The sequence below is a fragment of the Mastomys coucha genome, unplaced genomic scaffold (genome assembly GCF_008632895.1).
Source record: "Mastomys coucha isolate ucsf_1 unplaced genomic scaffold, UCSF_Mcou_1 pScaffold1, whole genome shotgun sequence".
Taxonomy (NCBI): Eukaryota; Metazoa; Chordata; class Mammalia; order Rodentia; family Muridae; genus Mastomys; species Mastomys coucha.
This window is the reverse complement of record NW_022196891.1, coordinates 12938521-12949698: the sequence shown is the minus strand read 5'-3', so window position 1 is coordinate 12949698 and position 11178 is coordinate 12938521. Positions and strand designations below refer to the sequence as shown.

Genomic DNA, 11178 nt, shown 5'->3' with positions numbered 1-11178 from the left:
AATAGAAAATAAGGAAAGCAAAGGCTAACTTTTTCTTTCTCCATACACTGTATAAAACATGTTACATGGTCTACAAAACAGACTTGTGATGTGGCAACATCAGATGGGACTGGGGATTCTATTACAGGAGTAAAAACCATAATATCCAGTGAAACAAGGAGTCTCCAGCTAATCCCAATGGAAATGGCCTGTTTTGTCTCTATTGTGCTTTTTTAAAAAAAGAAAGACTGATATTTATTTGGGAAAGGCCCTTTCATACTTTGTTATTTACTTATTACAAGTAATTTCTCTGACCTCTCATTTTTTCTAAAGAAAATCTTGATCATTCCAGAAAGTCTCTAATTTCTTTGAAATCAACATGGTAATTCATTGTCTTAGGGATTTGGTAATTTCATGAACAAAATATGAATGGTTGACTACTTTATTAGGTATAGTTAAAATGTGTTATGTGTTTTCACTCCTTGGGTTCCACTTTCCTGCCATAGGCTCTCTGGCAGTGGGAAGTGTACATTAAAGAGATTGAATATAGGCTATTGGGAAGCCCTTCTATTGTCAAGTTTGGGAAAAAAATTACTGGCAGTGGCCCTCACCAAATACAAAGTCATTTTCATGATACTACTATGCTACTTTAAGCAAGGTTTGGTTATTTCCTTATTTTTTTTTTTTGTAAGAGTATGCAAGGCATGGCAAGATTATACTTGTTGGTCCTGCCATTCGAAGAGAAGAGATTTAGCTAATACTTCAGACATGTCTTTGGGATATGGCTGACAATCATGTAAAAGTATCACTCGTCAGAGGCCCATTCCTTTCATCATACAGTGTTGCGATGGAAATGACTCCATCTGGGGTTGTCATTCAACAAGGCTCCAGGGTGACAGAGTCCTGCTCTGCTTACTCGGTGCTTTTTGTGTTTCATGTCTTCTGAGATTTACTGCAGGGATCTGAAGCATGGCACAATACAACACTAATGAAATTATGACTAGGCCATAATGACTGGCTCACATTAGCTTTATCATTACTTGGGACTAGCCTCGTGATTTTAATAAGCTATTAGATGAAGGCTTTACTTGGGTACTGAGGAGCATCAAAGGAAGACTTCTTAGAGTGTTAGGTGCTCCTTGTCTGAAGTACATATTGTAGTAGATGGAGAGTGATATACCAAGATAGCATGAGCAAGGAAGGGGAAAGAAGGACGACTGAAATGACACTAGTATTTCTTTACTTCCATCCATGGAGCATTTGATTAAGGTAAACAGACCTGAGGATCTTGATCATAGTCTATTTTACTTAGATCTGCCATTAGGGTCCTCACCCTGGGCAGATAAAAATCACTGTGATACTTCCAAAGCATCCCTGGTCTATACTAGTAAAACATAAAGCCTGAAAATTACTAGGGTAAGGTGAAATGCCATGGGAAACGGAGTGAACTATTTCTCATGCAGGGCCACTAATACTGCCTGTCCCCTAAGGTGTAAGACAAATAGATGAAGGAGACTCCTGAGTTAGAAGCCTGGGAAATGTGGAGAAGAACCGTCCTTCCTTCATGGTGGATGCTTTGGTTCTCTTCCCCTCCAGCAGTCATTACTAGCTCCCAGAATACTCTTTTCCACCTTGACCAGAACCCACTAAGGCTACTCCAATACTAAAGCCCACTGGCACTTAGCCTTGCTCATGTCCCCCTAACCATTTGTAGACTATAAACATTGCAAACAACAGAGAACTAGCATACTGGCTTCATTGTTTCACTACAAAATGTGCTTCTTACTCTTCCACAAGAGTACCTTATTGTAAAATAAGAGGGGAAATCACTACAAATAGCAAAAACAATGTGAGGCAAAACCCAGTCTGAGGCATTTAAAGAATTTTCAACACAAAGTGGTAATTCTTCCCTCCATAGAAAGTGGTGTGGATATAGATTTCTGGATAACATTTGAGAGACAGCCTTGTTAATTTTTACTCTCTGTCTCTGTCTTTCTCTCTCTTATGTGTGTATGTTTGTGTGCGAATGTGTGTGTGTGTGTTTATTGTACACTCATTCTCCGCTTTTAGGTGGATAAACTATTTCGTGTTTGTGAACACAGAGATGAGAAAGAACAAACATTTTTAAAACAAATTACATGGGAAAGGCTGGGGGTAAAGACAGAGCGGAGTTGGAGAAGTCCTATGAACTTGTGTAGACAAGTAATTCAGATAAACTGTGAGCCTTTTAAAGAAAACATTCCCAATCTGTGTGAGATACATGAAACAGCACTCAGTCATCCTTCATTTTATGAAGGATGGTGACATTTACTTGTACCACCCTTCCATTATCTTCCTTTGACAGTTGCAGGTACAACACCGCATGTTTATTTATTTAATTGAAACATGTTCTAAAGGACAGTTAAGGACAAAGCATACCCAAGCAATGGTTTCAGGAACAATGAACGGTAGAACTCTATAGGTGTCCATGAATCTCTTACTCAACTACTGTTACAATAGAGTTGATAACTTGCACCTCTAGGGAACTCAAAAGAAGTAAAACAGTTGGTTGGCAAGAAGCCAAATAATAGTTCCACTGATTAATGCCCATGTCCATGGATACTATGGGGATGTTATGAATGTACCTTCCCAGTGTGAGTCTTCTAATTGAGATGAGATGATATGGCAAGAGAACATACATGGCATCCATTTCTGAAAAGAGCCAAATAGGACATATAATTATGACCTCACTTAGATGAAGAGCATATAAATAATTGTTCATTCAACAGAAAATTCCTAGTTCTCAGAGACTTGCCTAAATATAGTCAAATGGTTTCTTAGGGCTGAGTACGGAGAGTTAAAAAGTCTTAGACTATCAACCAACTTAAGGGAGATGTTAAAGAGCTGTGGCATAAAGAAATATCCCCCCCCCCATAGAATTAAAAACAGAAAGGAGTAGAATTAGAGACTGCTCTTTTCTACCTATAGTCTTTACATGGATCTGTCATATACAGAAGAATATATTTGGAAAGCTTTAACAAGAACATAGAAAATTTAGCATCCTTTCAAATGTATCTGATATAGGCAGAGAAGATGGCCTAGACCTTGGCAGAGTCAGGTACTTTTCTCTGAGTTTTGAGGCCAGTCTGATGTATGATAGAGTCAAGCAGCCAAGGTTTCCTAGTAAACCCTGTCTACAGAAATTATGTGATACAGGTACCATTTGTTTTTTCTCTGTTCCAAGAGTCCATTTACAATCTTTTATAGAACTTTGTCTGCATGGGGCAGTTACCTAGTTTGAGGGAAAGAAACAAAGCAATCATCTCTCATAGAATTGATTAATAAGACACAAAATTCTAAGAATTATTTAGAAACATGTTAGCTTCTAGAAGCCTCTGGAAATGGTTTGCAAATTAAGTGTGCACAGTCCTTGCCCTCTGCTCCCTGGTGCTGTGAGTAGACTTCTGTTGCTGTAACAAAATTGAGTAAGTGCATATTCCAAAGAGATCTTGTCACCTCCCTAACATTGGCTCTTCCTTCTAGCTGTGACAGTATTCAGTGTAGGGGAGTGAGGCTTACTAGATTTTCATGTGTTGTGTTTTGTGAAGTCATGTGGAAATTCTTATTTAGCCTTGAGACTACTAACAAGAGTATGCCAACTTAGCATTTATCAACCACTTTGTCCACATGCCCAGGGTCTGGGTCTGCATAAGCTGTACATCTAGGGAGGACACCAATAGAATATGTGCTATGCAGAGAGCAAAGATTGGCTTTATGCATTTCTCTACAAGATTGTCCATAAGTACATATTAGTGGATGAAGAGACTGTACACTCTGAGTTGGCTTGTAACTCCATTTCTATCCATTAATATCATGTCAACAAAATATGTTGATTGTTTCTAAGGACTCCAGTAAGAAAATATTCCAGTGTGAACGCTCTTTCTTCACCTTTCATTTCACTGCTAGATATGCTTAGGGCTAAACTTCATCATGGCTTTCATTTCTTGTGACAGGAGAATATGCAGTCAAGGAAAGAGGTGATTAATACAGCCTTCTACAGAGTCATAAAATTCAAAAGTAGAAACTGGACAACAGATAAGGAGGAGGTGAAGGAAAGAGAGGCTCAAATAAAGTCTCTCCTTTTATTAGATGACCATTCTCCTTATTAAAGATAGAAAAATTTAAACAAGTTGTGCTTGTTGAATTGCTTTAAAATAAATTCACTAACAAATGATAAAAATATTCTATAACAGAAAGAGAATATGTCAGAATTTGTAGAAAATATTAAGAAAAGAATATATATTTAGGATAATATCTCAAGGTTGTGGTCTGTTCTACACTCCATCCTTACCTCTGTAGCTTTTAGAGGGAAGAAAAACTACAGATGGGCAACTGGATGAAACTAGTGAGGACTTCACTATGAACCTCTTTGTCCATGGCAGTGATGGACAGTAAGAGGTAGGAAACTTCCTAAGAAGAAGGATCTCCTATCAAATGTTAAGTACCTGCTTTGAAAATCAGGTCTGCCCTGCAATGGGAATTGGCCAGTACTTTGTCTTTCAAAGATATTTCTTCTAGCGTTCTGTAAGGACTAGAGTATGTGGATGGCTTACCCTTTGTCTTTTCTTGGAGGTGGTTCAAGGGGGAAAAAAAGAGTTAAGAATATTGTTACCATAAATGACCAAGATTTCTCACCATCCACAAATTCAAGATGCCTCTTCAAATGACTTATATGGTTGGTTGCCAAAGAACTCAAAGCCTGAGATGCTTTACTACTTTATTTAGGCACATAAGTCAAGTGCATGCAGCACCTTTGTGTACATGGGGGCAGGTACAGAGTGCAAAATGTAAAGTGTGTCACATACTCTCCTGTGAAATCCTCTCATCTAGAGGTGAACCTACTGGCCCACAAGACAGCCAGACCCTTGCCTCTTGGTAAATATTTCAGATGAGGGATGAACTCATTATCTGTACTCTAGAATGTGAATCCTACTAATCTCTACATTCATTCTTTACTGGACATTTCTTGATTGGATGAACTGGGAAAACTTACTTAATATTTCTCATTTTTCATGTAGCTTTTTTTCTTTTTTTTTTTTTCAATTTTCCTACAGGTTCAGTTAAGGTGGCCTAAGTCTTTTCATGGAACCAATTTAGACTTTTATTTGAATTCTACCTATGCTGACTACATATAATACACACAAGTGTATATATATATTTGTTTACTTCAATAGAGCAATTTTAGGGATTAATAAAGCTAGCATGTTCTATTAAAGTGGAGAAGGCAGGTGCCAAGTTGTAGGATCAGCTACTTCCTCACAGCTTTCTTGAGGCCTCCTGGTATTGGGCAGTGTATCCATGCCTAAAAACAGCAAGGCAAGAGAGAGGCAAATTAGGTGCTCACTATTCAGTCACTCTATATTGGTAAGTACTGAGACTTGATGGAAATGATGATGAATGGAATCATGGTCTACTTATGGTGTAGACATTAAACTAACATAAACCTCTCTGGTTGCTCATCAAATGTCACTAAACCTGCAGGCCAGAAGGGTCTCTCCTGACTTGAGTCACCAGGCAGGTTGTTCTCATAACCTTGGCCCTCCAAGTATAATCTGTCTTTTCTCACAGGTGTTATGAAGGCCTGCCATCCTATGTTCCATGCAGGCCTGTACCTTCTCCCAACTCAGCCCTCAAGGAAGCCTGTTTTCCCACCTGTTCATGGAGTCAGATTCTTCCAGATATTTCAGTCCTAAATGGAGAAATGCTATGGGCAGGACAAATAATTTCTGCCTTGTCAGAGGACACATACTAACTAGGGTCATTGATCTTTGAGCCATGCCTTAGGAGGGAGTATCCTGGATACTTTTCAAGTACCTGATTTACACACACACACACACACACACACACACACACACACACACACACACACACACACACAATGTCTACTAGTTTTTGAAGCCTCCCAACATTTCTCCTCACTCACAGGGTAGGAACAAATGTTACATTCCCTGGGTAGATTCACTTTCCTTCATACCCTCCTGCTGTATTGGGATCCCTGATAAACTCCTCACTTGAAAAATGATCTGATATAATATTTTTCTCTAACACACACACACACACACACACACACACACACACACTTTTCTCCTCTAAAGCCATAATACCTAAAATTATTATACTGGGCAGGAACAGTTTTTAAAGACAGACACCACAGAACTCAAGTCTAATGGAAGATGCCAAGACCAAGTGACTGAGAAGCTGTGGAGTGACGTTTTGAATTGGATTACAAACACAGAATGTGCATGTATGCACATGTGTCTCTTCCTTGTTTACAATAGTGAAGTCTGTACCTCCAGTGGTCATTTTCACAATGATACCTATGTCAGTGGATTACAGTAGCCACAGATTTATGATCTCATGAACTACGTCAAGGGGATTAGTGCTCTGTGTGGATGCATGTGTGTTCAGAAAATCAATGGTAAGTGGGAGAAAGAGAATGTTTAAATTAAAAGACAAAAGAAAAGAGAAAAAGAGAGGGGAAACTCCACAAAAAAAGAGGGCCATGTGTCCCTGGAGTGGCTCAGATGAAATATTCCCGTTTGCACTCGGTGGCTGTGTTTTGCAAGTCAATGTCATTTCTAAAGGAACTGTCCAAGTTCTCTGGGTATTCCTTCTTCATCTGATTGGTGAGGTGTGACTGCTTATGTTGATAGAGGAAGCGGGTCATGATTCCAATGACACAAAAAGTAATAAATGTCACCACTGCTATGACACCTGTAGGGAAAAAATGGAAAAAGAGAAGAAATTTGTCACAGAAATTCAGTCTCAATAAGGGCATACTTTGGAGGGACAAAAAGAGACAAGACCAACACACAACCACAAATCTACTCTGTAGCCAGACACAAAGGCCTGCTCACAAGCTTTTGATCTTTACTTTCTACAAAACCACCTGGAAGCACAGTACTAAAGGGGAAAGCTTGTTTTTCCTAGAATATTATGTTGATAACCAAAGAAGAAATATGGAGTTAGAATAACAAAGGAATTGTGTAGTTTCGGAGTTATGATTTGTTTTTGTTGCTAGGGATAAAACACAGACTTCACAGATTTTCAAGCCTTGGTCAGGATTACTTGGTATAAATGCCACCTTCCTTTCTTTCTCTTTCTGTCTCTGCTTCTCTGCCTGTCTTTGCCTCTGTTTCTCTTTGTCTGTCTGTCTGTCTGTCTTTGTCTCTCAGTCTCTCTCTCTTTGTGTGTGTGTGTGTGTGTGTGTGTGTGTGTGCGTATGTGTATAGGTACATGGCTGCCATAGCACTTGTGTTTATGACAAAAGGCAACTTTTCATAAGTCTGGTCTTGCCTTCCACTTTGTTTTGAAGCAAGGTCTCTCTTGTTATCTCTGCAATTTCACCATCCTGGACTACATTGAGAGATTATTTCAAAATAAATAAACAACAACAAAAAATCAACCCAGTCAGCAACAAACATTGTGTACACAAAATTCATAACAAGTATCAACAAATCACTGAAGATTTGATCATCAAAATAACTTCATTTCTAGTAAAGTATACATATTTGTATATTTCATATGTTATAAGTTGTCTAACTAGTGAGAAAAGTACCTAATTTGTTGCTGGTGATTGTTCAGCTTTGACAAAATTTCCCTGGCCCAAATGCCACTATTTACATGAAGAGATATCAGACAGTTCAATACTTAGATCTATTTTCACCAGTTTTTAACAGCTGTGACAATAACTAAGACCAGTTATGTTTGTCATATAATCTAAACTTATTTTGTAATCCATTTTCCAAAATATTTTAAAACAAAGGAAAATAAAATATCAAGGTACTCTAATATGTGTGGCAAAAAATTACCCTGAAGCATGAACTGTTGACTTTAAATGTGGTAGATATAGCCTCTTTTCTGCTGCTGGTGTGAAGGGGTTACTGCATGCTTGCTCCTGGGCAAGCTTCACAGAATCTCCTCTGGGATTTTGATAATCTTCCCACTCTCAGAGAGACTCAGTGAAGCTAGGTGATGAATGACGAAGGCCAAAGCCCTGTCTTACCAAGTGAAAACTTACAAGAAGAAAAAGAATTATATAATTCTCTATGACATTTACTGCTTTCAAAGAAATATCAAGTTCAATCCTCATCCCAGGAGAAGGCACTCACCTCTCATACATGTCTTAAGGACTTCCCTAAGAAAAGGTCATGCTTATTCTCTGGTATGCTACTGTTGTGGAGTCCTTCCATTTCCATTCTTTTATGGAACCCCTTCCTATGCTGCTTTCACCACCTACTTTCCTACATCCTTCCTAGTCATTATAGGAATGCAGTAACTGTATCTCTCATCCTGTACCTCTATACTTAGTACAGGTCTAATTCAGAGCTGGAGCTAATTAAATGGGAGTGAAATGAATGGCTCCTGCTGACATGTGAAGAACTCCATCTGGTGTGAATTCATTCATTCATCCAAGCTGCCAGATTGCAGGGGTGAGACACCTGGCTTATAATATCTCAGGCATCTTACATCAAACCAACTTGGGAGACAGTACATGTTGCAAGACCCAGATGGGAACATCAAACTATTGCAAGCATTAGACAAGCTGAGACAGAATGAAGACTGGAATAGAGTGAGACTACAATCAGCTCATAAACTACGAAGGAACGAAGGTGGTAGAGCATGAACTATAAGCAGAGAAGGCTTGCTCTATATCCACACAACCATATGGACTGTTAGATTTGGAGTTCCAGTCATGTAGGATTCACCCTGCTCATTAGATCTAACCCAAATCACTTAGTAAAGGAAAAGTGAAAATGACTGCAGCTCTGTCCATCTGTCTGCCCCATATGACTTCTTTTCACACATAATTTTATTGGTCTGTTTTGTTTGTGCTTTAGAAGTATCAATTGGATGCAATGAACAACATTCAGGCTGCCTGCCAGTGAGTAAATGTTCCAGCTGTTGGTTCAGAGTACAGCTGCCTACTGAATTTGAGGCAGAATGAAGCCACAGAGATCCTAGCACAGGAGGAGGGTCTGTCGTTAATCTTACTCATGCATGAAGAGGCAAAGTGCTGAACAGGGAGTGCCTGATTCTAGGTGCTGCATGATCATGAGTAAGGACGACTTCAGGTAACTTTCTACAGAAAAGAGTCATAGATATCATTCCCGCTTTCAGTAATGTAGACAGGTTACCTCCAATGACTGCTGAGTCACTTCGGACTGCATTTGTGAGTGGTTCATGGTCATCTGTCTTTCCAAAGGAATCTAGAAAAGACAGAAAATATAAACTTCATCATTCAGTCAACCACAGGGAGGGAATATGTAATGTACACCTATGAAGTGTAACAAGATTCCTTCAGTGAGAGATGAACTAGCATTTGAAAGAAACTCAAATAAATGGAATTTAAAAATGATGGCCAGAGTTCAATCCTAGAACCTGAATTAAAAGGCGAATTGTGGGGCTCCAATTTGTAATTCCAGTGAAAGAGTAGCTGGCCATATGCTTAGATCACATGTAGACCCAAAGGAGACTGTGCCTCTGAAGCAACGTAAAGGAAAGACCTGACTCCCAAATCCTGTCCTCTCACCTCCACATGTTTCATGATATATACATGCACATACTTTGTAAATATTTAAAGATGAATAAAATGTGCTGCTTACAACCCATAATTTATGAGTGCATTAGCTTATAAGTAAGTTGTAACATAGCCTTGAGCTGGCTGAGAGCGGTGCTTGGCCCATGTCTCTTCAATCAATCTCTTAGCCTTTTGCTTTGCAGGAGACTTCGTAGGATCGGCAGCTACCATTTACTTCAAAACATTTTCCTCTTTGCCTCAATTTACTCCTTGATTGCATGAGGACCTAAGTCAACTGACAAGGACAACTGAAAGCAATGGAAGAATTAGCACCTCAGATCATCCCTCACCAGGAAAGCTGCTGTTAGGTGCATACTTTTAACCTCTGAGTTAAGCTCTTGTCCAGTGTATTTTCCTTTTGAGACTGCATCTCCTATATCTCAGACTGGACTTTGACTGGGTATAAAGTGGAGGGTGACCTTGAAATTGCCATGTAATGGAGGACAGAAGACAGAGGGAAGAACAGAAGAGAGACAGAGAGAGACAGACAGACAGACAGGAAGTGAGAGAGACAGGAATGGGGAGAGGGAGGCATGAAGTGAGAAAGAGGACAGGGAAAGAGAAAGATAAAAGAAAAAAATGAGGAAGGGGATAGAAAGAAGATTGAGAATGGTGAAGAGAAAAAGATAGTAAAACTTGGAGAGAAAGACAGAAATAAAACAGTCAGGAGTCAGAATGAGACAGAGGGGGAAATGAGATAAAAGAAATAAGAAGGAAAAGAAATAGAGTAACATGATCTTAGGAAGGCTGTCAGTGAAGGGAAGAGATGCAGAAAGACAGGAAAATGGAGAAGCAGGGAGGAGTCAGGAATGGAGGGAGGAAGGGCAGGAGAGAATGGCAGACACTTAGCTATCTCACTTCCTATGTCCTCACAACCTTCTTACTCTGGGATATTTTATTTCAAGCCTCCATCCTGGAATTCCTTCTGCTTCTTTATGAATACTCAAGTCATAACTGCTCACAGTTCATATGATTCCTTTGTCTTAACACAGCTCTTATTAGTTCCAACATTAGTCCATGTGCTACTTTTAACATTATAAATAACATAGTGCTGATGTCGAACCACATTTATCTATTTATAACATGCTTTGATTTTGATAGGTTAATACATGTTAATTTTCTTTTTTTTAATCCTAATTTCCTATCGTTCACTAATGCTACAAAGAAAATATTTCAGATCTGATAAGGTATCAGATATAGTAATATGTTTGGTCATCATGTTCTGCAAAGTAACCTTTATTTCAGTGATGATACATTTCCAGAGAATTTCCTTTTCACTGCTGATCTCCATTTAATATTTTAGTTTAAAATCAGACCTTAGCTTTAACTATCCATCCTCCAAAAATAAATGCCTTAGCCTAAGTACATGAACATATCTATGTCTCCATACGTGCACCCCATAAGTAGTATTCTACTACTTATCTACATACCATCTATCTACCAGTCTATTGATGTACCTACCATTTCTTTGTCAGAAATGTAATAATATATGTATATATATATATATATACTTACAGATGTGTATGTATATATACACATATATATACACATGTTTATATATATGTATATATATATATATA

General features: G+C 38.7%; 1 protein-coding gene across 5 annotated transcripts in view; it reads right to left on the bottom strand.

Annotated features, from left to right (window-relative positions):
• Nucleotides 1-1916: 1916 nt before the first annotated feature.
• Nucleotides 1917-11178, bottom strand: part of Cntnap5 (contactin associated protein family member 5) — a 910241-nt gene continuing 900979 nt past the window's right edge. For all 5 annotated transcript variants that reach the window (XM_031380047.1, XM_031380056.1, XM_031380065.1 and 2 more), the window contains 2 exons: nucleotides 9156-9227; nucleotides 1917-6732 (listed from right to left, as the gene is read on the bottom strand). In XM_031380047.1, the coding sequence (XP_031235907.1) occupies nucleotides 6539-6732; nucleotides 9156-9227 (266 nt within the window). In that variant the 3' untranslated portion in view covers nucleotides 1917-6538. The remainder of the gene's footprint in view (nucleotides 6733-9155; nucleotides 9228-11178) is intronic.